Source organism: Hyaena hyaena, unplaced genomic scaffold (assembly GCF_003009895.1).
Source record: "Hyaena hyaena isolate Hyena2069 unplaced genomic scaffold, ASM300989v1 scaffold_13, whole genome shotgun sequence".
NCBI lineage: Eukaryota > Metazoa > Chordata > Mammalia > Carnivora > Hyaenidae > Hyaena > Hyaena hyaena.
Genome location: NW_024080645.1, coordinates 3,837,578 through 3,862,930, shown reverse-complemented (window position 1 = coordinate 3,862,930; position 25,353 = coordinate 3,837,578). Strand labels below are relative to the sequence as shown.

The window sequence follows — 25,353 nt, the reverse complement described above, 5'->3', positions numbered from 1 at the left end:
TTTTTTTTAATAAATAAAAGGACAAATTTGACTCTTAGTGTAAGGTATTCTTAATATTTTAATTTACATATAAAGTGATATCTTCTCTTTCTAGTTTGCTGAAAGCTTTATCAGTAATGGATGTTAGAATTTTATTAAATTTCTTTTTCTCACATCTGTCAAGATGATGAAATGGTTTTTATCATGACCTAAGATGAGTCATTTTAATAGAGTTGCTAATGTTGAGCCCTCTGTGCATTTCTAGAAACACCTGGTTTAATCATGGTATATTATTCTTTTAATGTAGCTCTCCACTCAGTGTTAACAGTGGTTATTTATGATGGTTTAGTCTATGGTAGATTTTTACTTTGTGTTCTTATCTGTATTTTCTGGTTTTTCTACAAGTCTTGTGTATTACTTGTATAATATAAATAAAAATAAAAATTGGAGCTTTAAAATAAGAAAAATATTCTGAATTTGGTTTGCTCATATCTTGGAATTTTTCATATGTTAAGATGGATAGTTGTATAATTGTTTTTCTGCTTTGTCAGGTACGGGTGTTGGGCTTATGTTAACTTCTTTTAAAAACGAACAAAGTAGCACCTGGCTGGCTCAATTGGTAGGGCATGTGACCTGATCTCGGGGTTGTGAGTTTGAGCCCCACATTGGGCATAGAGCTTACTTTAAAACAAATAAGAACTTGAGAAGTTCTTGCTCTCTTTTTTCTATGTCCTGGAAACAGTTTAAATAATTTTTAGGATTTTTTTGCTCCTTGGAAGTTTTTATAACCTGTGTAAAACTGTCCAAGTCTAGTGCCTTTTTAGGAAATAATTCTTTGACAGTTTTTTCAGTATTTTCCAGGCTCATTGGTCTCATTAAACTTTATTCCTATTCTGTGAATTTTGGGCCACTTAACTGCTAAATGAAGATTCTGTTAAGATTTTCCTATTTGCCAGCGTGGAGTTGTTGTATTCTTCTTTCTCATTCATAACATTGTGTGTCTGTTCTTTCCTTTTATTTTGATGCTTTTTCCCAGTTACTCTATTTCATCAGTCTTTTCAAAGAACTTAAATCCTAATTTACTCTTTTACCATTTTATGATTTTTTTGGTTAGTTTTTGTTATTTCCTTTAGTTTTTTCACCTCAAGTTGAATGCCATTTTTAATTTTTTTCTTGTTTAAATAATGGACACAGTTACTAGCAATTGTAAGGCTGTGACTTCTCTTCTGAATATTTCCTTATCCATATCTCTCAAATTTTTAGGCAGGGTATTCTAAGTTATAAATAATTTGTAATTTCAGATTTGACTTTATTTTTTACTGGAGAGTTATTTGAAAGTATGGTATTTTAATTTCCAGATAGTTTTATATTTGCTCTTATTTTTAACATTTGTTACAAATTTCAGGTTTAACTGCTTTGCTGTCGCCTGTACAATTTCTGCATTTTGGAGTTTTATTTATATCTTCTTGGGACCTAGCAAATTGTCAATTTTAATATTCCCAGGAAAATGGAAAAGAAAGTATATTCTCTGAAGGGAAGAAAATTCAGCCTGTATGTGTTAATTTGACCTTATTACTTATAATATCATGGACCATTAATTTTTACTTGATTCGTTAAAGACTAAGGAAAATGTGTGAGTCTCCCACTTACAGTTGAATTTCTATTTTTCTTGTGTTTCTAATGGTTTTTGCTCTATATATTTCAGTATGATGTTATTTGGCAAATTATCTTTTTATATTTAAGGGGGAAATTTTTCCCTTTGGAGACTTGTATACCTTTGTGAATTTTACCTGATTTTGTTGTAACAGAGTTGTTTATGTAGAAATACATAGTTCAGTAAAATGTTTTTAAGCTGACAAAAATCTTTCAGGGTTTCAAAACTTGTTTGTGTCTTCAGAAGGCATTTTGGAAGCTCTTGATCTCCCCAAGGATAAGTTTCTCTTCTCTGGGGGAATTTCCTGAGCCAAAGCAAGGATGGCATTGTGCTTTTGGTGGAACAGAGTGATTGGTTTTGAGTACACCAACATTTCCAATTCTTGCTTTGGAGCAGCTGCGTACTTGGGTATGCTTAGGACACACCTGCCCTTCAGGGGGTCACATTATACCTCAGTTGGGCCGGTAGCAAAGCTGTTCTCCACCCAAGAGGCACGTTTCTTCTGTGGGGCTAGCCTTCGGAGTGGAGGGTAGCAGAGCGTAGGTGCCCTTGAGTTCCTGGCTGTTGAGGGGGAAGCTAATCTCAGAGATTCATTCTACCAGAAAAGATTTTTCCAGAGCTGTTTGAACGGATTATTCACATGGCAAAGTCTGTGGCAGGCAGAGAACCAGCTTTTCCCAAACACACGTAGGAGGTGTGGATCTCAGCCCACAGCTCCGGAGTGAAAGACTTTCTCTCTTTTCCTTTCATTCAAGTTAATGAATTTCTGTTTTGAGTCCCCATTCTGTCGAGCCCACGCAATTTGATCTGGGTCAATTCTGGGACCCCCTTTTCTCCAATGTGAGTCTACAGAGGTTTTGGGGGGGTGCTTATGTATCTTTGAAGGGACTGGGGGAGGGGACTCCTGTTCCTGCCCCTGGCCCTCTCTGCCACACACCCCGCTTCCTCTGTGACGTGCTTGCGTGCCTGGGAGTTCAAGGATTATGCAGATGTTCGTGTGCTGCAGAAGTCTCCCTGAGGCTGTCCTGGGCCCTCTGCGGCTGTCCCGTTTGGCAGCTAGGGTTTCAGGTGGAGGGTGATTGAACGTGAAGGGACCACAGGACAGGCCAGACGTGGTGGCACGAGAGCGCACTGCCAAATGGAAGCGGCTCTGTGGCTCCTGGTGCCTGCCTGTTCGCTTGATGGCCCGTCTGCAGGTGCTGGCAGCTAGCTTGTGGGTTAGCCTGTGACCCTGACCATGACCAGAGCCACCTCCCGGGGGGGCCTCCTTCTGCCACATCAGATCCTGTGTTTTACCTCCCCAGGGCCTTTGGCCTGGTTGACCTTGCTCTTGAGATAATCCTCCACGACTCTGAGGTTTCCCTTCCCGGTCCTGTCTTAACCTCTGACTGTTCTTCCTCCTTCCTCTCCTCCTCCGGCTCTGGAATGTTGGGGTCTCCACGGATCTGGCCCCCACCGTCTTCCCTCGAGACTCTCTCCCCTGGCCCTTTCAGGGCATCCGTGGTTGATTCCGTCAGTGGCTGCCGTGCACCTGGCTTGTGTCCCCATGGCCACTGCACAGGGCAGCTGCTGTCCTCCAGCACCGCCCCCCTCCCCTCCACCCTGGCCCCCGTCTCCTGACTATGCAGCCACTCATCCTCCCTCTGGCCGGCCAGTGTCTTCACCCCTGCCCTGCTGCTGGCCTTTTTCAGCCCAGAGCTCCCCCACCCTCTCTGGTTTCTCGTATGGGCAGGTGCCCAGATGCCTCTTCCCAAGCTGGAGGCATCGGGTTCTGCCCCACCCCCCACATCCACAGGGCCTGCCCAGTCACCTGCCCCGCCTAGCTGTGCCATCTCTGCTCCTCCTCTGCCGCCTGGAACCTTCCCCCGTGCCTACCCCACTCTTCTTCTTCCGCGGCCAGTTGCAGGTAAGACGGTGTGCTGCGGTGCTAATGGAACCCAGCCAGTGAGAGGCAGGGCTGGGGGGGGGGGGGGGGTGCCTGTGGCACCACGAACAGGGACCAGAGCACAGCCAGCTTGTCCAGAACTGGGGGGGCCCAGGCCACTCTGAAGACCCTCAGACCCATGAGACGTCGGCTGGAGGGCTCCCCGCTTGGAAGTAGCCCGCAGTGACTAAGTATGTGTGCCGCACGCTTCCCTCCCCACAGCCCCTAGTTCGCTGTCCACCCGTGTGCGCTGGTCGTCTGGATGCTTCGGGGCTACCTGGTGTCCAGGCCATCCCAGAGGAGCCTCCTGACCTCCTGGATGAGCGCCTTTGCAGTCTGGGCCTGGCGGTGTGCATTCCAGCAAGCTCCTTGTGCTGGACAGGATGCTGGCTCCCCGAACATGGCCCCGTCTTGTAACCTTCCAGCTGAACATCGGAGGGGGAGTCTCCTGGACGGACTTCCTGGGTGGGGTCAGAAGGAGACACTGATTGATGGCCAAAGACTCAGATGAGATCCTGCCTGCTTCGAAGAGGAACGAAGGGGGCACAGCCTGTGAACGCAGCTGACCTCTAGAAAGTGGAACAGGCCAGGAAACAGCCTCCCCTCCAGAGCCTGCGGAAAGGAACGGCCCTGCGCACACCCTTCCATTAGCCCCGTGAGGCCCACGTCGGGCCTGGAACGTCCAGAACAGTAAGATGCTGAGTCTGTGAGCCTCTAGGTTTATGGGGGTTATGGCAGCAGCTGGTCCACTCCTCCGGTGAGTTTACTTCGAATCGAGAACCTCCACTGGATGCAGACAGTCACATGCATGGTCCCACGTGATGGATGCTCCTTGATCGAGAACCGCTGGATTCTGGCACCCGCCGCCACCTGCTTGAGTCCCCTGCTCAGATTCCAGACAGGGAACCAATGAACACGTGAACAGGTAAGTCTGGCCCAGCGCCTCCTGTGTCGCTGCAGGACAAGCCAAAGGACGCTTGCCGCCAGATGGACCGGCTGCCTCGGGACCAGCTTTGGCCAGAGCGCCCGTCCCAGCGAGCAAATGTGGCCGCGGAGGGCTGCCCGGGCAGCTGGGGCTCCGGGTGTGGCGGCGGCATGACCGGTGTCTGGGACGTGGCGCAGCGGTCACCTGGGAGGTGGAGGTGCAAGGAGGACTCGGGGAGGAAGATTCGTGACCCTGTAGGACGGAGTGGCCTTGCCGGCAGGTGCAGGGCTCCATTTGGGGCCTCTTGGTGCCGGAGTGCACGGAGTGCCGTGGGGGAGGGGCTGCCCAGGGGATGGCGGCGAGGGCCCTGAGCACTGGGCGCCCTGCCTGAGGGGCCGGGGGCTGGGGAGCTGGGAGGGACTCTACTTGGGGCGGGGGGAGAGTGACGAGGGGTTCTCAGGAGACTGGGTTGGGGGGTTGGGAGTTAGGCAGTGGGAGCTAATGCTTGTCCTCCTCCTCGGCTCTGAAATCCTGGAGGCCAGAGTCCGGGCTTAATTCAGCAGCTTGGCTGGGAGAAGGGGGAGAAGGAGAGGGTTGGATGCACGGAGGACAGGTGAGTGAGGAGTCTTAACTGGCAGAACCCTCTTCTGGAAAGGATCCTGTTTCAAAGGCTCGTTGGCAGAGCTTAGGAAGCAAATGCCGAGAACCGTCCAGGCCCGAGTAGGTCTCCGAATACCGAAATCGCAGTAATTACAACAATCCCAATCTGCGAAGGATGCATAGGGAAGCCCAACCGAGCTCTGACCTTGCCATTTTTTTAAATATCAAAATCTCCCCCGAGCAACGTTCTGGTGCTGAGCTGGCCTGTCTGTGCTGGGGGCAGGGGCCGAGGCAGGGTCGGGGCACCAGCGCCCGGGCCCCGGCTGCAGGGTGTGCGTTCACAGCAGCTGGATTCGGGGAAGGACGGACACGTGACAGACCTGCGAGCCACCGGACAGCGGCCACGCTGAAGTAATGTCTAGCCACACGAGGCAGTGGAGGCTGTGGCAGCAGAAGGTTCCAGATCCCTCCAAGCAGAAGCCCCTCCGGCGGACCCTATCAGGGTGTGGTTAGCTCAGAAGAAACCGGAACTACAACAGGTTTTGGTAAATCACTTTTCTTTGGAAGTAAAGGAAGGTGGGAACCCGGGATTGCCGTGGCCGTGGTGAGAGCTGTGGGGTTAGTGCGGACGCTCTGGACGGTCTGAGACACGAGCGGACAGGCCGCCTTGCGTTTGCCCCTTCCCCTCCCCGAAGGTAACACGAAGTGAGGAGGAAAGATTACAGCACAAGACTTGAGTTCCTGAGGGAGCTTTGTTCCCTCACCCTTAGCATTTGCTTAGCAAGTATTCATCTGAAATCTTGTTAAAAACTTGAACCCCTCCTGCCCCCCCCCCACCAGACAGGGACAGCTGTGTTCAGATAGTGTTTCATTTCCTCATGAATCACACTGATGGATTAGAAATAGTTCTTTATTATTAAAGTTTATATATATACTTGATACATAAAATATATTTCACTTAAAATAATTCCTGAATATAAGCAGTTTACTCTGATTCTTGCTAAAACCACCTTCATATTCAGGCCTTTATTTTGTTTTGTTTATTTATTAGAGAGTGTGCAAGTGCATGGGCCGGGGAGGGGCAGAGAGGGAGAGAATCCCAAGCAGGCTCTGTGCTGTCACAGCGCAGAGCCCGACGCGGGGCTTGATCTCACGACCTTGAGATGGTGACCTGAGCCAAAATCAGGAGTCGGACGCTCAGCTGACCAAGCCCCCCAGGCGCCCCCATGTTCAAGCCGTTAAGCGTGAGGAGGCCGCTGGTCCAGACCGGGGACACGGTCAGTAGTACAACAGCGCGGCTGAACGTAGTCTCGGAGTAAGGGAACGGTCGTAGAGAACCCTCGGTGAGAAACAAACACTCTTGTCTCACGCCAGTGATGCCGCGGGTTCTCACATCCGGCTACGGTTCGGTGCGTAGGTCCCCTCGTCCCTGCTGCCTGCCCTGACTTTCAGAGCCACGACCTTCAAGAGACGGCCCCACATGGCTCGAAGCCCCGCTGGTCTCCGGGGCTGGCACGCGGCCGGTCCACCCGTTCACACGCCTTCCAGAACAGGCCTCGGGCCTGCGTCTCGCTCACGCTTCCTGGGCGGTGCCGGGGGCCGCGGCGGGCAGCTCAGCCGTCCCACTCGCTGCCGGGGCTCAGCTCATCGCCGTCCTCCTCGTCCTCCTCCGAGGCGGCCGACACTCTCTTGATTCTCTGCAGTGCGGCCTTGATACTTCTCTCCAGGTCACTGGGCGGCTTGCTGCTGGGGCTCAGGTCAAGGGCGGCGTGAACCTTCCTCAGTTTGACCCCCCGCCTTATGGCAGCCAGAAGTTGCTCACTGAAGGAGGCGCGGGGCAGGGGCGAGGCGGTCACTTCCGCTCTCTGCAGAGGGCTCCTGCTGCTCCTTAAGGAGGCCAGCACTTCATCCATAGACCCTGAAATTGAGCCAACAGAGCAGGTGCGGTCAAGAAACCAAACTCTCTCTCCCCAAGATGCCAGGCGTTGTACTAGTTATGCGTTAAGTCGCACACGGGTTAATAACATGGTTTCCGCAGTCGTTCCACGAAAACAATGCTCTGCACACCTGCTAGAAAGGCCAACCACTGGCTCCCTGTCTGAACACAGGGTGGCCTCATCGCTCATATTTATCACCTTGGCCACTCACTGCCCACCACTCCCTCAAAGCCACAGCGACTCAGGCACAGTCACACACACCTTTTGTCACGATGACTGTTTTGCAAGATGCAGATGTTGTCTTCTTGTGTGAGCCTGAAGAGGGTGAGTACCTGGGGTGTAAACGATCTGATCCAATACGCACGAGAGCTGCACACAATTTCAGTGAATTGCATCTCCTCCATGTTCCTTCCCTACAGTGCGCCTGCTGTATTTCACTAACTTCACTCTTTTTTTTTTTTTATTTTAAGGTTTATTCATTTTTCAGAGACAGAGCATGAGTTGGGGAATGGACAGAGAGAGGGAGACACAGAATCTGAAGCAGGCTCCAGGCTCCGAGCTGTCAGCACAGAGCCCAATGCGGGGCTTGAACTCAGGAGATCATGACCTGAGCTGAAGTTGGACGCTTAACCGATGGAGCCCCCAGGCGCCCCTTAACTTCACCACTCTTGGATGTTAGTCAGTGGTGACTCTCTCTGTGGTGGTGACAGGAGGGGGTTTGTGCACAGGAAAAGGCTGGAAGTAAACTTGAGTCAGCGGCTCCATGAGCCTAGAGGCGGCGGGGCTGGTGCCTCTCTACCCGTTAATTCTACCCACGCTGGTTACCCTGAGCCTAATGCACACCTTCCACCTCAGGATGCAAAATGCTGCCAAAACAAATTCGATCCGAGTTTCAAGGCCTGGGTGAAGGGGAGCTATTTTTTACTCAGGCACCTTGAGACCCCCATAAAATCTTTTACCTCGGCCTCCAGGAGATGGGGGCATGGCGGTGGTCGCTAATGTAGAGGTGTCCTGGTGAGGCTTCAAGACTGGGAGTCGTTTCCGGTTCAGGACTGAGAGGCCATCCTCTAACAAAATGCTAGTTCAGCGTGGAGTTAAACCCACAACGTGTTCTCACAGCTCCCTTCCAGGAGTAACAAAGTTTCACACTCAAGCATTTTGGGTGCTAACTCACACTTTTTTAGTCTTTGCAGTGAAATGAGGCTGTGTGTGTGTGTGTGTGTGTGTGTGTGTGTGTGTGTGTGTGTGTTGAGGGCCTCCTGACACCGTGTGCGTTAACCAGGAACCGGGATGAGCCCCCACAGAGGTCTGCCCACATCCAAACCCCGGGCGGGAGCATGTGAGCTCTGCTCGGGGACTCCCCTGTGGCTGCAAACCCCTGGAAGCGGGCCTATGCACATTTTCATCTGTGCCGGCTTCTGGGTACAGTGACCTGTGAACTCAGAATGCGCAGAATCCCGTAACCAGAACCATCACATCACCTGCTGTGGGGACCCTGCCCGTTCTGGGTGGGGGCGCTCAGGCGTAGTCTTTGTAACACGTGCACACGTTTACCTAACACCCCCCCCGCCCCGGCCCCAGGCCCTGAGTCTGGGCGGATTTAAGCCAGTCTCAGCAGTCAGCGGATCCGGGTCAGAACCAGAGCCCTCCTAAACAGAGTATCAGGGGGTGTTCAGTGTACGTACTTGCAAAGGCAAGACGTGGTCCGCTTTTTTTTTTTTTTTTTTGACCGCATCATTTTAGAAAGTTCTCCCTAAATGAGATTTCTCAGTCCACCGGTCAGTCTGAAGAACAGCCAGGAATATTCTAACATTCCTGGGCAGTAAGTGCCAACTGGTATTCCACTTAGGACGCACTAACTTAATTCTGTAAATGACTTGCAGACACAACAGTAAGCTGCACTGGAAGGAACACGGAGAAGAATTCTAGGGGCGAAGTCTTAAGGACCTGAAACAGGTGATGCGTCCACAGAGATCCTAAGTCAGGTGACCACCGAGTGTAGACCTGGGTTCTTCAAGGCGAGTTAGCACTTATGAAACAGACTATGCTGTACTAACCCTGCAGCCAGAGAGCGATACTAAAGGAGCAAGCACTGGGGAATTTTAAGACTATAGAGAACGGTGACAGAGACTGATGGGGCAGGGGGGGGGGATGATTGCCCTTCCCCCCACTCCCCACCTCCCCCGCCCCCGGTGCCCAGCGGGGCAGAGCAGCCGCAGGTTACCTGGGCCTCGGGGTCCGGCTGCGGCTGCGCAGTGGCGCGCTCTTGCCGTGCGTGGCTCACACTGCAGGGGAAGCGGCTCGTCTGTGACCATGACTGAAGTCCTCAGGGCCGAGTCATGGCGATCTGCTGCGGCCGGACCGGGGAAGGGCGGAGCAGGGAGAGGTGGTGGCGGAGGCGGCGGTGGCGGCGGCGACAGTTCCTCACTGGGTTCGGGGTGTGTTTGGTCACCAGCTGGAACGGAGCTGGGGTCGGTATTTCCAGAACAGTCCTGATCCTCACGGGTTTTTGCCTCGCTGCCTTCAGGGGTCTCCCTGGAGGACGCAGCCATCCATGGGGTTAGCCTGGCGGGCAGGTGCGGGGCCACAGCCCCTGAGCCCGGTGACTTCACTGCGGACCCGCCCGGGCGCCTCTGGCAAGGAAACACGGGGTCAGAAACCGGCCTCGAACCTTCGAAGGCTGAGACTTGGTTTAAGTGCTGTTGTTCTGAGTGGCTCCCCGTCACCCTGGACGGCCAGCCTGCCTACCTAGTCTGTACCTGCGGAGGAAGCATTCAGACCCCCGAAACACTTCTCTCTGATAAGCAGGGCAGGGGACACGCAGAGGCAAACACTGCTGTTTATGGCATGAGCAGTAAGCCTGACACGCAGCAACAGGAAGTTACTTAAGAAAACTCTGGTGAATTTATTTAAGATAGTAGGTAGCAGTGAAAAATCATAAATAGTACGAAGTCGTGGAACATCCTAAGAGAGTACAGATGACGCAGTGTTAAATTCACAACCACATAAAACAGCTGTATGAAAAATTCCCCGAGTGGACCTCAAAGTGATGGTTATCACGTTTCTTTTCTCTAATTTTTAGGTTTACAGTAAACTTTATAATTTAAAAATGTAAAATGTTCTGGTCTCAGGGTGCCTGGGTGGCTCAGGTTAAGTGCCAGACTCTTTTTTTTTTTTTTTAAATGTTTTATTTATTTTTAGGAGAGAGAGAGAGACAGCGTGAGCAGGGGAGGGTCAGAGAGAGAGGGAAACATAGACTCCGAAATAGGCTCCAGGCTCTGAGCTGGCAGTCAGCACAGAGCCCGACGCAGGGCTCGAACCCACGAACTGCGAGATCATGACCCAAGCGAAAGTCGGATGCTTAACCGACTAAGCCACCCAGGTGCCCCAAGTGCCAGACTCTTGATATCGGCTCAGGTCATGATTGGAGTTCATGAGTTTGAGCCCCACGTAGGGCTCTGTACTGACGGCAGAGACCCTGCTTGGGATTCTCTCTCTCTCTCTCTCTCTCTCTCTCTCTCTCTGCCCCTATCCCCTGCTCATGCTTTCTCTCTTTCAAAAATAAAATAAAGAATAAACATTAAAAAAAAGAAAAAACAAAAAATAAAACATTCTGGTCTCTCAGGTTTTAGTTTGACAAGTAAAAACATAACCTTAGGAGCGCCTGGGTGGCTCAGTAGGTTAAGCATCCAGCTTTACCTCAGGCAGTGATCTGGTGGTTCATGGGTTCGAGCCCCGTATCAGGCTCTCTGCTGTCAGTACAAAGCCTGCTTTGGGTCCTCTGTCTCCCCCTCTTTCCCCCACTCAATCTCAAAAATAAACATTAGAAAATGTTAAAATAAAAAACCATAATCTTATATAAAATGAATCCTGAGTGGTGGGAAGGTGGTCCCTAATGAATGCACTGACTAGCCAACAGAACACATAAAATGTTAATACTACATAGCCATTAAAATGAACTAGATCTATATATATAAGAATACATCTCCATATAATTTAAGTGAAAAAAGACACTGGCAGAGGATGTTTACAATGTGACAATACTAATGTAGATTTAGTAGTAATGTATCAAAAGGACAATCCATGATACAGAATATAGGCATGTCTCATCTTATTGCCCTTTGTTTTATTTTGCTTTGCAAAAATTGCATTTTTTTTTTTTTGTTACAAATTGAAGGTTCGTGGCAACCCTGAGTCAGTCTATCGGTGCTATTTTTCCAATAGCATTTACTCACTTTGTGTCTCTGTGTCACATTTTGGCAATTCTTGCAATATTTCAGACTTTTTCATCATTGTTATGGTGATCTGTGATCAGAGATTTTTTTTTTTTAATTTTTTTTTTATTTATTTTTTTTCTAGGAGAGAGAGAGACAGCGTGAGCAGGGGAGGGTCAGAGAGAGGGAGTCACAGACCGAAACAGGCTCCAGGCTCTGAGCTAGCAGTCAGCACAGAGCCCGACGCGGGGCTCGAACCCATGAACCGCGAGATCATGACCTAAGCGAAAGTCGGACTCTTCACTGACTAAGCCACCCAGGCGCCCCAAGAGATCTTTGCTGTTACTATTACAGTTGTTTTTGGGGCGCCCAAACTGTGCCTGGGTAAGACAGTAAATTTCACTGCCGTCTCATTCTAAGAAACGGCCCAGCCCCCCACCTTCTGCAGCCACCGCCCTGATCAGTCAGCAGCCATCGACAGCGAGGCAAGACCCTCCACCAGCAGAGATGGTACAACTTGCTAAAAGCTCGGAGGAGGGCATTTTTTAGCAATAAAATATTTTAAAATTAAGATACGTACTTTTTTGTAGACCTAATGCTATTATTTGCACACTTAACACACTGTAGTGTAAAACACAGTTTTATATGCACTGGGAAACCAAAACATTCATTTGACTCGCTTCATCGTGGTGGCCTGGAGCTGAACCTGCAGTGTCCGAGGTATGCCTGTATTTCTCTCCCCCGCACCTTTTTCTAAGCCTTTCCATGACAACAGGGTGATGGCAACAAGCCCCACACCTCACGGATGCTGTTGCTGGTCACGCAGCCACCATGCCGTGCATTTCAGTCATCACATGCCGGTAGAATCAGAATCCTAGAAACCCTGGACCAGGGGCTCATCCAACCGTCCCCAAACCCCAAGGACCCCTCCTGGCATCAGCGTGTTGCTGTGACCCTGGCCTGTTGGGTTCTGCCTTCCAATGCTGGGAGTCTCTCTCCCCAGGACTCCCCCAGGACACACCAAATCCATTACCTCCTAACATAACTGCCCCTCCGATACTTAAAAACAACCTGTCGGGGCTCAACAAGTGTCACATATCAAGGGAATCACTTCCAGTCTTCTCTCTCTTCTACTTACTCCCTTCTGAATGGGCTCCTATTGGCTTTGTCCCCTGGGAGGATAGCACTACGTTGGTAAACACAGACGCCCCTCATTCTACAGAGGACACTTCTGTTTGTACATCTTAAAAACTTCTGGGCTTTTCTGGAGCCTCTTCACAAGTGACTGCTAGGAGGCTGGAGGAGACTCAATTCTCAAGGTTCCTCACCTGCATGTAAAGCCCACACACTCCTCCCTCCCACCCCCCCCCAGAGATCCACACCTCCAAGGACCACAAAGCCCTCAGCTCGCACACCTCGGAGACAACTCGGTTCTGTTCCAGACCACCACCAATGTGAGGCCAACATGTTAGATTTTTTAATTCATCGTTGAGAGCATAGGTGGCCTGATTCTGTCACCTTCCATCGGTCTATCCGTCCCATCTCCGTGTTTGAAAGACTGATCCCTGATCGGACGCTTCGGGGCTAAAGAGCCGGACTTGCACCCCTGGATCCGTCCTCCATCCGGGTTCCATTAACCAGTGCCGCGGGCCGCGGGGTTAGGAATTAAATGAGAAGGAACGGGAAGTGTCTAGCACCAGGCTGGTATGCAGCAGGTGCTCGTTAATGAGCAGAGTAGTGAGCACATCAGAAAACCAGCTGAGGTCAGCGGGTCCTGATTTATCACTCTAGTGGCCCGTTTCCTTGTTAGTAGCACAGCACACCTTCAAGGCCTGACCCCGGAGTCCTGTGTGGGAGTGGGCTGTCCTCCCTCCGGGCAGCTACAATCTTGGGTCTGTGTATGACAACAGATTTGTTTTATATTCAACTAGTTTAAAATTATTTTTAAATAAGTGGCTACTTGTTTTTAAACCTATTCACTTTTAACAGAGCACTTAACGATACTCTTTCACAGGGCTTCCTTGACTGCATTTCATTTGTTTTATTTTTTATTTTTTTAAATGTTTAGTTTTGAGAGAGAGAATGCATGCAGGGGAGAGGCAGAGAGACAGGGACAGAGGATCCAAAGTGGGTCCTGCACTGACAGCATCAAGCCTGATGTGGGGCTTAATTCCACAAACCATGAGATCATGAGTGAAGTCAGACACTTAACTGAGCCACCCAGGCGCCCCTCCTTGACTGCATTTTAAAGAATTGTTTGTTAGAAGTCAGCAAAAAGCAAGCTAAGGTGGAGGGCAATTTAACTGTTTTCAGTTTTTCTGTGTGGTCAACAGCGTGGTGTTGAGTCAGCACCACTGGGTCAGGAGGGGAGGGCAGGAACCCTGCTGTCTGGCAATATCAAAAATGTTAACGTGCTAACATTCTTGTTTGTTACTTCTATTCTAAAACTAATGGCATTTGAGAAACGTTCTGTGTTCCAAATTATCAGTTCACTATACATTATACAAGTCTTCATTTCTCCAGAAAATGGACGTGAAGTAATTATTTCTAGGATTTACCTCTTTATTTAATATTTTCTAATGTTTATTTTTCAGAAAGAGAGAGAGAGAGAAAGACAAAGCTGAGCAGGGAAGGGGCGCATAGAAAGAGATAGACACAGATTTCAAAGCAGGCTCCAGGCTCCACGCTGTCAGCACAGAGCTTGACATGGGGCTCAAACTTACAGATTGTGAGATCATGACCGGAGCTGAAGTCAGATGTTTAACCAACTGAGCCACCCAGGCACCCTTAGAACTTACCTCTTTAAACGCTCTCAGTCGCTGGAGTGTTTTCTTGCGCTCCTGGTTTATCCATTCTTTTTTCTTTCGCTCTTCTTCTTTTATCTTGTCTCTTCTCTATATTTAAGCAAACATATATTTGTCAATTTCTCAAACTAAGAAGGACAGGGTCTGTGACCCAGTGTTAGCACCTCCCCCATCTCACCCCCCGTCCCCTCCCCAGGCTGAACCTCAGGCTCCTCAGGGTCCAGGCTGGCAGCTGCCTGTCCAGGGCAGCAGAGCCCCAGTGGCCACGGATTTAAGTCAGCGAGTCCCGTTACGCAAATACAAAACATCTTCTTTCGACCACTTACCATCTGGATGCTGTGATGCTGATGAAAACGTTTCATGCTTTCTGCAGCCAGTTGTAGTCGGAGCCGATGGTTCTCTCTGCACTGATCCTGGGAGAATGACACAAGTCACCTACGTGGTTCTTAATGTTACTGTAGCTACTGCTTCAAAGTTTAAAAGAAGAAGGCACTATATTTGTGCTGTCATGTAAGGCATTCGTTAGTAGGAGTTCTGTGGTGCCAGGGTCCTGCCTCCGCTCAGTGCTGTGATATGTGCTGACTGGCGCCTTACAGGGACCCATGGTACCCAGAGGGCCACAGCTGTGATTCAGCGCCATGAAAGACGAAAAAGCAAATCCACCAAGTGGAAGTGAGAGGACACACAGGCAGCCCCCCCTTCTTTTTTTTTTTTTTTAGCCCCCCATTCTTAAATGGCTTGTGTCCTAAGAATCTGTTGCAGTGTGATTATTTTAAACCCCTCTCTTCACATTACAACAGTATTTCCAACCATAACTTCATGACTATATCCAACCTACAAATACCTGAAAAATTATATTAAAAACTGTATTTTAACTAGGCTTAACCGTTCTTAAGGTATATTACTTTTTCTTTTTTTCTTTTTTTTTTTTTTAATTTTAGAGAAAACATGAGCAGAGGAGGGACAAAGAGGGAAAATCTGATGCAGGCTCCATGTTCAGCACAGAGCCTGACTCGGGGCTCAATCCCACAACCCTGCGATCATGACCTTAGCTGAAGTCAAGATTGGACACTCAACTGACAGAGCCACTCAGGTGCACCAAGGTATATTACCTTTTATGCATTCATGGAGTTTTGGGTTTTTTTTTAACTTTTGTCTATTTTGAGAGAGAGAGCATGGGGGAAGGACAGAGACAGAGAATCCCAAGCAGACTCAGCACCATCAGCACAGAGCCCGACACGGGGCCCTAACCCACAAACCCTGAGATCATGACCTGAGCTGAAATCAAGAAGAGTCAGATGCTTAATCGACTCAGCCACCCAGGTGCCCCATAATCCTGGAGTTTTTAAAAATTAAGGAAAAAACCTACTCACCAAATATAAGGATTGAAATGAGCTGAATATTATTTCTAATATTCCACAGTCAATGATTTACAATAAATTTTAGAATTCACTATAGCTGATTATTAGAAGTTTCTACTTATTGTGATTTTAAAAATACCTGTGTATGTAACAGGCATTCAACAAACAATTGCTGAATGGATGACTAAAATCTAGAGATTATGGTAAATGCTTAAATCCTGAAAGACACAGAATCCTTTTCAAAAAAAAGTTATATATATATATATATATATATATATATATCAAAATATATATATAATTGCAGCCACTGGTATCTATAGAAACACACAAGAAACTAATGACTCTTGGTCAAAAGCCTTCTCTTGAGTAGACAAACCCCCAGGCGGGGGGCGGGGACAGCTGCCGGCGCACCTACCTGTCTATTCCTGAGACAGGCCCTCCGGACACATATCCTACCCCGCTTAGACTCCAGGCGCCGGCACTGCCGGCGCAGCTCTTCCATCTCCAGGGCCTCGTCACCCCGCAGCCCCATCACAGCTCCGACAGCTTCGAGTTCCTCTGGACTTTCACATGGGTCATAATAGACAACTTCACCCTCTTTATCTAGAAACATAGTGGTGATATTTAAAACATGTTTGGTATAAAAAAATTAAATGTAAGGAGAGAGTACTGATGACTTGTCACCTCATCACCCAGGGAGAACTGCTATTGACATTTGTGTGTGTGTGTGTTGTGTGTGTATGAGTAAGTGGGGGTGTAGACACATACATACATACATACACATACACACACACACACACACACACACACACACACAGCCACAAAAAGCAGTAACAATGCTAAGAGGACATTTTCCATCTGATGGAAATAGAATTTCAATGGCCATGTAGTATTCTCTAATTTAAGCATTCTCTATCATTAGAATATTCCAAGTTCCATTATTATCAATTTCACCATGATGAACATCTGAACATAAAGTCTTTGCATACATTTTTACTACTTCCTTAGAAGATGAACAGTCCAGGCTCGCGGCAGCTCCAGAAAGGAAACCTGCATTCTACCAGCAGTATGTCATTAAGGAGCCTTAAAGATACTTAATCTTGATTACATACGTATCTTTTAAAAATACATGCTAATTGTAACAAACCCTAGCTCTACAGAACTAAGTGAAATAGAAAGTGAACTTTTCTTCCTTTCCCAAACCTTTGGAAGCCCATTGCCAGAGGGAAACATTTTGAACAATTTGGCATGCATCTTTCTGGATTAAGTCTTTTAACAGGATTCTTTCCTAAACATGTAAAATGCATATAACCTGAAATTTCTGCAAAGTTTTTGAATACTCAGGATTCAATTAAATGTTCAGATTTGGTATGGCTTAACCCAGTGAGCCACCCAGGAGGCCCAAAGAGATCTTTTTTTTTTTTTTCTTTTTTTACTCACAAACATAATAAGAGAAAACATAAATAAAATAGTTTGGGGATGAGGAGCATTTTGCCAAGCATAACATCAAATGCAGAAAGACTTCACCAGAAGCTGATGTGACTTCATAAAAATTAAGTATTTCTGTAAGGCAAGAGAAAGCAAATGACAGGAATTCTTTACAACATTTGACAGATAACAGAATAACAGCCTTAGTATGGAAAGGGAACATTCCCAAGAAAAATGGGCAAAGACCAAGGATAGGCAGTTAACAAAAGAATACAGACATCCAGTACACATACAAAATCGTGCCCGCTACACTTGTGATTAAAGAAATGAAAACTACAAGACGCCATCTCCTATCAGGAAGGCAAGAATTTACAAGAATGGTATAATATGGGGAAACAGCTCTTTTCATAATCTGCTGTGGGAAGTCTTTCTGCACAACCTCGATCTACAAGGCCATTGTACAGTATGGAATTTAGAAGTCAGAAAATAATAGAAGCGAGGAAAAAATGTGTATCAAAGTACGACCATGGTGTTAGCAGGTGTGTGTCGAGATGTAAAATTTGCTCTGTCCTGGACTCAGCAGTTCCATCCAAGGAAACACTCTCTTACATGCAAAGGCGTGTAGAGGAAGGTCCCCAACTACACTGCCGTTCGCGGAGTGAAAAGCTGGAAAGCACGATACTTACGCATAATGCAATGCTGTGCAGCCATTAACGTTTTTGATGTTTTTCTTACTGAAATGGAAAGATGGTGTGTACATAATAAATGAAAAGAGGCTACTATACAGGGTATATAGTTTTGGCTTAGAAATTGCTATTTACTTATACACATCAGCACACACACAGGGCTATGTCAGTATCTATAGATGACGGAACTGGGGTTCCCTTTGTTTGCTGTGTGTGTGACAATGAAGGTATCATCTGCAGAAGAGAACTTAAAAGGAAACTTCAGGAGATTTCAGTAGATGTTTTAGACAACTCAGAAGAAGTGGTAACATGGTCTTGGTATTTTCTTAGGTGTGATTTAAACATTTTAACAGACACATTTAAGTATAAATCTTACCTCTTATAAGCCTTTTAATTGAGTCCAGCTGTGTTAAAAGCAGTATTTCTTCATATTTTAATATCTCAAATTTAACCTCATATAGTTCTAATTGGACTTCATAATATTGTATTTCCAATTCATCTACAACATCTATATTTTTTTCTTGTTCTGGAAGATCTTCCATCTGGTTTTCACGGAAAAAGTAAGAGCAAGTTTAAATAATGAGCGCATTAAAAGCCAACATTAGACGCATTTGAGCAATGTTCTATTCTTTGTTTAATACCAAATATAAAACTAACAGACAAGAAAAATTTTTCCATTTCATTTAATAAAACAAAATGCCTTACTTGATGTTTGTTACAAATATTTTAATTTACCCTTGAAACATACGAAAACATTTAGGTTTTGAGAAAAATAAGTGGCAGTGAGGCACCTGTGGTGTTTTCTGCTTCAAAGTCCTACCTTTAGAGGAAGAAATTTAAGTGGCTACGATCCTGGGTTAAAGTACCTTTTTATTGCCCTCAAGTTGTGCTGCAACACCGCTTGATTGATTTAAGTCTGTCACCTACTTCGGTGCTGAGCTCAGTGGCATTATCAGGAGCGTCCTACAATATAATATTTCAAAAACATCTTGACCGGAAGGAAGCCTCCTGCCAACCTTCCACGGTCTAAACTCCCACCAGGACAAGACCCTGCAGTGACTGGAGTGCGGAAGCTCTGTGACAGCGTTTGGAAAGAAAGGCGAGACCTAAAAGTGTGTTTTTTTGTTATTTTAGATTTTTTTAAGTTTATTTATTTTTAAGAGAAAGAGCAAGTGAGGGAGCAAGGGAGGGGCAGAGAGACAGAGAGAATCTCAAGCATGCTCTGCGCTGTCAACAGAGGGCCTGACGCGGGGATCAGACCCACAAAGTGCTAGATCATGACCTGAGTCGAAACCAGGAGTCAGACCGACGGAGCCACCTGGGCGCCCCTAAAAAGTATGTTTTTTTAAACGAAGTTTCATTTATCTTTGTCTTACCTTTCCCTGAATTTCGGCTCTCTTGTGATTTAAACACAACTCCTTGGCCCTCATGAGCTGCAGCGTCTCCTGGGCTAACATCAGCTTGAGTTTTTCTAGCCGGGGAGTTGCCGCGGCCCAGGCAGCCTGGCCAAACCTCTTCCCGTCCTGTTGCATCTGCTTCTGCATTCCTGTTGGATTGGAATTAGTGAGATAAAACATAATTACAACTCGCCAAAAGGGGAAAAAAATGTATCCCGAGCTAATTCTTTGTTTACCGCCACCCACATTACTTACCAAACAGTCTTTTTAAAAAAAAAATGTTTTATTTTAAGGACCTTTTATTGTCGCAAAAAAATACATACATAAAAATTTTAGATACTTCATTTAAAAAAAAAAGAATTAATACATCCCGAATCTCACCTACTGGAGGTGATTATTTCTTACACGTTGGTGCACATACCTTCCAGACTGCTTCTGTGTCCAGCTAGACAGGCAGTTTGAACCAAAAACCAAAAATAAGCAAAAACACCCCACTAGATCATCATTCTTTTTTGTATCTTATTTCACTTGACAGACCGTGGAGGTGTCGCCATTCAGAAAAAGCAGATCTAGAGCAGCTTGCTTAATAGCCGTGTGGCACTTCACTTCATGAATGTAACTTCAGCTGGCAGCCACTCGGTGTCCTGTCTGGAGCCATCGTCAACAACGACTCAGAGATGAGACAGAAGTCCTCGCCCCCACCCCCGCCGCCTTCTGCCTCCTTGCCCTCTGCGGCTCCGGTTCCCATGAGGCTCTGCTCCAGCCCCTGTGCTCTGCCCTCCTCACACCTGCCACACTCGCCAGGCCCCCTCCAGCCAGGGCGCCTGAGCGAGCGCCCGTTCCCCTGCCTGGAACACTCTGCCCTCATGGCGATGCTCTCTCGGCTCCCACTGACCCTTCAGATCAGGGCAAGGGCCACTTCCCAGAGGCCCTCACTGACCTAGTGAAGGAGCCTCGTTCCCCTTGGTGGCTCTCAGAGCCCCGTGCTTCCCTTCTTCTTGTGGCCAGCTGCAACTGCCGTTCTCCCTGTGTCTGAGTGAATACAGAACAAGATCGCTCTGCCCTCACCAGACTAGACTGTGCAGTGTCTCTTTGTACTTCTCCTTACACTGAATCCCCAGCTCCTAGAAAACACAGTGCCTGGTGTTCAAGAGGCACTCAAATGTTTTTCAAATAAAATGAAAATTACACACATCTTAGTATAGAATTTTAAACTGTTACCTGCTAACGCTTTTACTGTTTCTTTAAAATAATTCACCGTGATGTCCTGAATAGAGACTATAGCTTCTTCAGCCCGTCTGCTCCATTCTTTGGCTTCCTTCTGCAAGGCAACTATCCTTTTAGGACCCAGATCATCCTCATCCAAGGATTTCTACAAAAGAAGGGGACACTGTATCAGTAAGAGAGAAGAGTCGTGTAGAGCCATAGGAAATTGAAAGGAAATTGGTTACAGGCATTATTTCAACTACTTTTATTACTACTACATAGTTGATTAAATTTGATTCATTCAACAATTCCTTACTGAGTATGAATAAGGCTCTAAGCTAGGCACCACCTAGAAGACAAATGGATGCTCGGCGGCATAAAGAAAAATAAGAATCTACTTTGATTCTGCATTACTAGAATATCATTTTCTAGAGAGGCATGCTGTCAAGTTATGTTTCTCTACTAATACACAGTTGACTAGGGGCTCCTGGCTGGCTCAGTCAGAGAAGCATGCAACTCTTGACCTCGGGGTCGTGAGTTCAACCCCCAGGTTGGGTGTAGAAATTACTTTAAAAAATAAAATAAATTAGGGGCGCCTGGGAGGCTCAGTTCGTTAAGCATCCAACTTCAGCTCAGGTCATGATCTCACAGTTCATGAATTCGAGCCCCGTGTCGGGCTCTGTGCTGACAGCTTGGGAGCCTGGAACCTGTTCAGATTCTGTGTCTCCCTCTCTCTCTGCCCTCCCCTGCTCCTGTTCTGTCTCTCTCTCTCTCTCAAAATAAACATTAAAAAATGTTTTTAAAATAAAAAATAAAACTTAAAAAAACAAACAATTGTTTAAATCCCATATGTGTTGCTAGACATTCAGTATAGGCCCTGATACACAGCGTTCAAGTGTTAGCTGTTGCTACAGCTTCTTTTAGAAAGGGACACAGCAGGAAGCTTTGCAATATAATTCTTCTCTGGAGGGCAAAAATAATACAAGAGCCTAAAAGATAGTAAAATCTATATGTTCATAACTATGACATGTGCTAGTTGTCGTTCGGCATCCAATTCTTCTGCAAAGCTAACAACAAAAGTGAGGAGCCTGCTTGGGACTCTCTCTCTCCCCCTCTCTGCCCCTCCCCTGCTTGCTCTCGCTCTGTCTCTCTCTAAAAATAAGTAAATAAACTTTTAAAATGTATATATATATACATAGACACACACACACACACACACACACACACACAGGTTAGCCATCAGGGAAATGTGAATCAAAACCACAAAACACCACTTTACATCTACTCAGCTGGCTAGAATCAAAAAGACAGTGTTGGCAATCCTGTGGACAAACTGGAACCCTTATCAAGTCCTGGCAGGGATGTAAAAGGACACTTCTGCATTGGAAAACCATCTGACGGTTCTCTGAAAACGTTAAATATAGTTACCCTGTGACCCAGCAATTCCGGATATACATCTAGGAGATATACATCTAGGAGAAATGAAAACACAAGCCACACAAACTTGTACACAGATGTTCAGAGCAGCACTATTCCTAATAGTCACAAACTGGAAACACCCTAAATGTCCATCAACTGCTAAACGCCTAAGTAAAATGTGCTATATCTGTACAATAATTGCTTTTTGACAATAAAAAGAAATGAAGTTCTGGTACATGCTACAACATGGATAGGCCTCAAAAACTCACTGCATAAAAGGGGCCAGACACAAAGGACCACGTACTGTATGAACCCATACAAGATGAAATGTCCAGCGTGGGGAAATGCCACAGTAGCGGAAAGCTGGTCGCCCAGCGTTGGAGGAAATGGCGAGTGACTGCTAATGGGTATGGGGTGTCTTTTGGGGGTGATACACATGTTCTGGAACTAGACAGTGGTGATGGGTGCACAAATGAATAGACTTAAAACCACTGAATTGTACACCTTAAATAGGTGAACTGTGTGGTCTATGAATTACATCTCAATGAAGCTATTCATTAAAGAAAAAACATGCAGGAAGTAACTATCCAAATCATAAGCTTTCAGAATAATGAACAGAACAACGTTCTCCAGAAGTTTGAGTGGCATGAGTTTTATCTAAACATGATGCCATTTCTACAGGACAGTGGTGCGGCAGCGGCCATCAGTGTGTGTATGGAGGCTGGCCCAGTGCAAGGGGCAGAGATCAAGAGATCTCTCTGATCTCTTCTGACTCCAGTTGGCTGAGACCCAAGGAAAGCCTTTAAAGGCCTCTGGACTAGAGGGGTCCTTTGTAACCTGACAGGAGGTCACTGGGGTGTCTCACAGCTCAAGGAAATAAGAATGATGGCAACATTTACTAAAATTTAAATTAATGAATTATGATCCAGGGCCTGCTATTTAAAGTTTATTTTTATCAGGGCACCTGGGTGGCACAGCCAGTTAAGCGTCTGATGTCAGCTCAAGTCATGATCTCTTGGTTCATGAGTTCGAGCCCTGCATCGGGCTCTGAGCTCTCAGCACAGAGCCTGGAACTTGCTTCGGATTCTGTATCTCTGTCTCTCTCTGCCCCTCCCCCACTAGTGCTCTCACTCTCTCTCTCAAAACTAAATAAACATTAAAAAGGTTTCTTTAAATAATAATAAGCTTGATATATCTACACTATCATCTAAACAGAAGGGTGAACCCAAAGGGCAAACACAGACTGAAACTTAAATATGATGAAAGAAATAAAATGTGACAAATAGTAGATCTGATAAAATAAAAATATAAAGAAAACATACCAAAATATCAAGCTTACATAAGGTTGCAACTTCTCTCATATCCCTAAATGGCTGCAGCAAATACTGGAAGAATGTGGTTGCCGCCATAACTAGTTCCTGGTAGGCTTCATCTTCCTCTTGATAAACTTTCATTAATGCCACCATGGTGTGGGCTGTATCATGTCCCTGAAGGACCTAGAAAGCAAAATGTAAGTAAAGCTCAAGTATGGACAGTATTTATAAGCTCGTACCAAACAAACAAAACTAAGAAACCTTAATGTTCTAAACTTTAACTTTTTTTTATTTCTTTATTTTTGAGAGAGACAGAGACCATGCGAGTGGGCGATGGGCAGAGACAGAGAGAGAAAGAGAGAGAATCCCAAGCAGGCTCTGTGCTGCCAGCGTAGAGCCTGACTCGGGTCTTGAACTCACAAAACCATGAGATCCTGACCTGAGCCAAAACCAAGAGTCAGAAGCTTAACCCACTGGGCCACCCAGGCACCCCAATGTCCTAAACTTTAAAATTTTAAATACTGATTAAATATTGAAAAGCTATTGTTCTCCGACCAAAATGCACAATAAAACAAGAACGGTTAAATCAAATCCCGGTATAGCCACAGTAGAATATCATTACTGTAATCATTCAGTAGTGTGACACCACTAACTCCTTTTATAAAATCATTTTAATATAAAAAGCTCATTCTCTATGTAGCTTGAGAAGATGTAATTAAGATTTTGAAATGGGACTGAATTCTTCTCTCACACCCCTCTTCTGTGAAAGAATGCACAGAGGGGCCGCTCAGTCGGTTAAACTAACCTTAGGCTCTTAATTTCGCTCAGGTCATTACCTCACTCTTCTGGGTTTAGCCCTCCCTCCCACCCCATTGGACTTTGCGCTGCCAGCCCAGAGCCTTGCTTGGGATTCTCTCTCTCTCTCTCTCTCTTCCCCCCCCGTCCCTCCCTCTTCCCCTACTCTCTTCTCTCAAAATGAAACATTAAACAAAATTCAAAAGAAGGCAGAAAAAAATCATCCAGAGTAAGAATGGCCTATAATGAGAACGGGCAAGGCGTCAGAGCACTACTCTTGGGCACCCACAGTACACTGGGCGCACACACGCCATATTTTCTCCTAAACCCTCCGGTGAACTTGTGGTCCCCCTCCCCTTAAGTGCTGAAAGTTTACCAAGGAATGAAGTGTTCGGTTCCCCGAACGACCTCCTTTAAGTCTAAAACAGCACTCCTGTCGCTATTCCAAATCGGTACCTAAAGCTCAAGCCCCCTCCGCTTCCATTTGACCGAGTCTGCGCTACTTTCACCGCCTTCCTCCTAGAGGCCCCGTGGGTCTCCGCTATTCCTGGTCCCTTCTTCCCAGGACCTGGAAGCGTTTCCATCTATGCGTGTGGTCGGTCCCCACGTGCACTACGGGACGTCCCCGGTTCCGCGTTCCCCGAAGACGCACACGACAGCCGGCTCCGCCAGCGTTTTCGGACAACGAGGTTGGCACCGAGAATGGACCCCGACCCGCCCGCGCTCGCCGCGGCCCCAGCCTCGCGGCTCCGCGACAGGTGACGCGCACCTGCGCACCTGCGCACCTGCGCGCGCCCCGCCCAGGCCCCGCCCAGGCCCCGCCCACCGTCCGTGGCTCCCCCGCCGCCCGGCTCCCGGGCAGCCCGCCCCCTCCCCGCCCACGCCGGCCGCACCGCCGCAGCGACCCCTAGCGGAGCGCGGCGGGAGGGGGCCGGCGCGTACCTGGCACAGCCGCGCGCCCGCCGCGGCCCACTGCGCGCGCAGGGCCCGCTCCCGGAAGTCGCGCGGACTCTCGCAGTCGGCCGCGCCGCCCTCGGCCGGGAAGAGCGCGTCGCGCACCGCCGCGCCGCCGCAGCCGCTCGCCGCCTCGCCCAGGTAGCGCTCCAGCCGCGCGCACAGCTCCTGCAGCGCCGCGTCGCCGGGGCCCTCGCGCGCCGGCCACACCAGCTCCCACAGCCCGAGCCCCAGGCCCCAGGCCCCGCCGGCGCGCGCGTCCAGCTCGGGCGGCAGCGGCGGGAAGCAGCGCTCCAGCGGAGGCCACAGCGCCGCCAGCTGCCGGTGCGCGCCGCGGAGCCCGGCGGCCGACAGCAGGCCCGCCCAGCTCGGGGACGACGCGGCGGGCTCGGACTCGGACTCGGACCGGCTCCCCTCGCGCCGCCGCCGCCGCTGCGCCGTGCGGTCGTGACAGGTCACCGCGAACTTGCCCTCCGCGTCGTTCCAGGCCACGAGGAAGCGCAGCTGGTGCCGCTCGGGCACGGCGAAGAGGTCCTCGCGGACCGGCACCCAGCCCTCCAAGCTGTCGGGCTGCGCGTCCTCCATGGCCGGCGGCTCAGCGGCCGGAGGGCTCGGCTCGCGCGGGCCCGGCCTCCCCGCAGCCCCCGCGGCCGGCCGCGGCCGGCGACATTCCTGCGGGACTGCGCTCGCGTCAGCGCCCCGCGGGCGCCGCTCCCTCCCCCGGAGCCTCTGATTGGCTGTCGGCGGCCTGGGCGGG

General features: G+C 48.2%; 1 protein-coding gene across 1 annotated transcript; it reads right to left on the bottom strand.

Moving 5' to 3' along the window:
• Nucleotides 1-6,236: 6,236 nt before the first annotated feature.
• Nucleotides 6,237-25,281, bottom strand: WHAMM (WASP homolog associated with actin, golgi membranes and microtubules). Its single transcript, XM_039216514.1, has 10 exons — nt 24,585-25,281; nt 22,857-23,030; nt 20,131-20,281; nt 18,889-19,058; nt 17,889-18,054; nt 15,814-16,001; nt 14,364-14,450; nt 14,032-14,127; nt 9,244-9,652; nt 6,237-7,000 (listed from the first exon to the last, which is right to left on the bottom strand). The coding sequence occupies exons 1-10, from the start codon at nt 25,179-25,181 to the stop codon at nt 6,696-6,698; spliced, it is 2,343 nt and encodes a 780-aa protein (XP_039072445.1). The 5' UTR covers nt 25,182-25,281; the 3' UTR covers nt 6,237-6,695.
• Nucleotides 25,282-25,353: the final 72 nt, after the last annotated feature.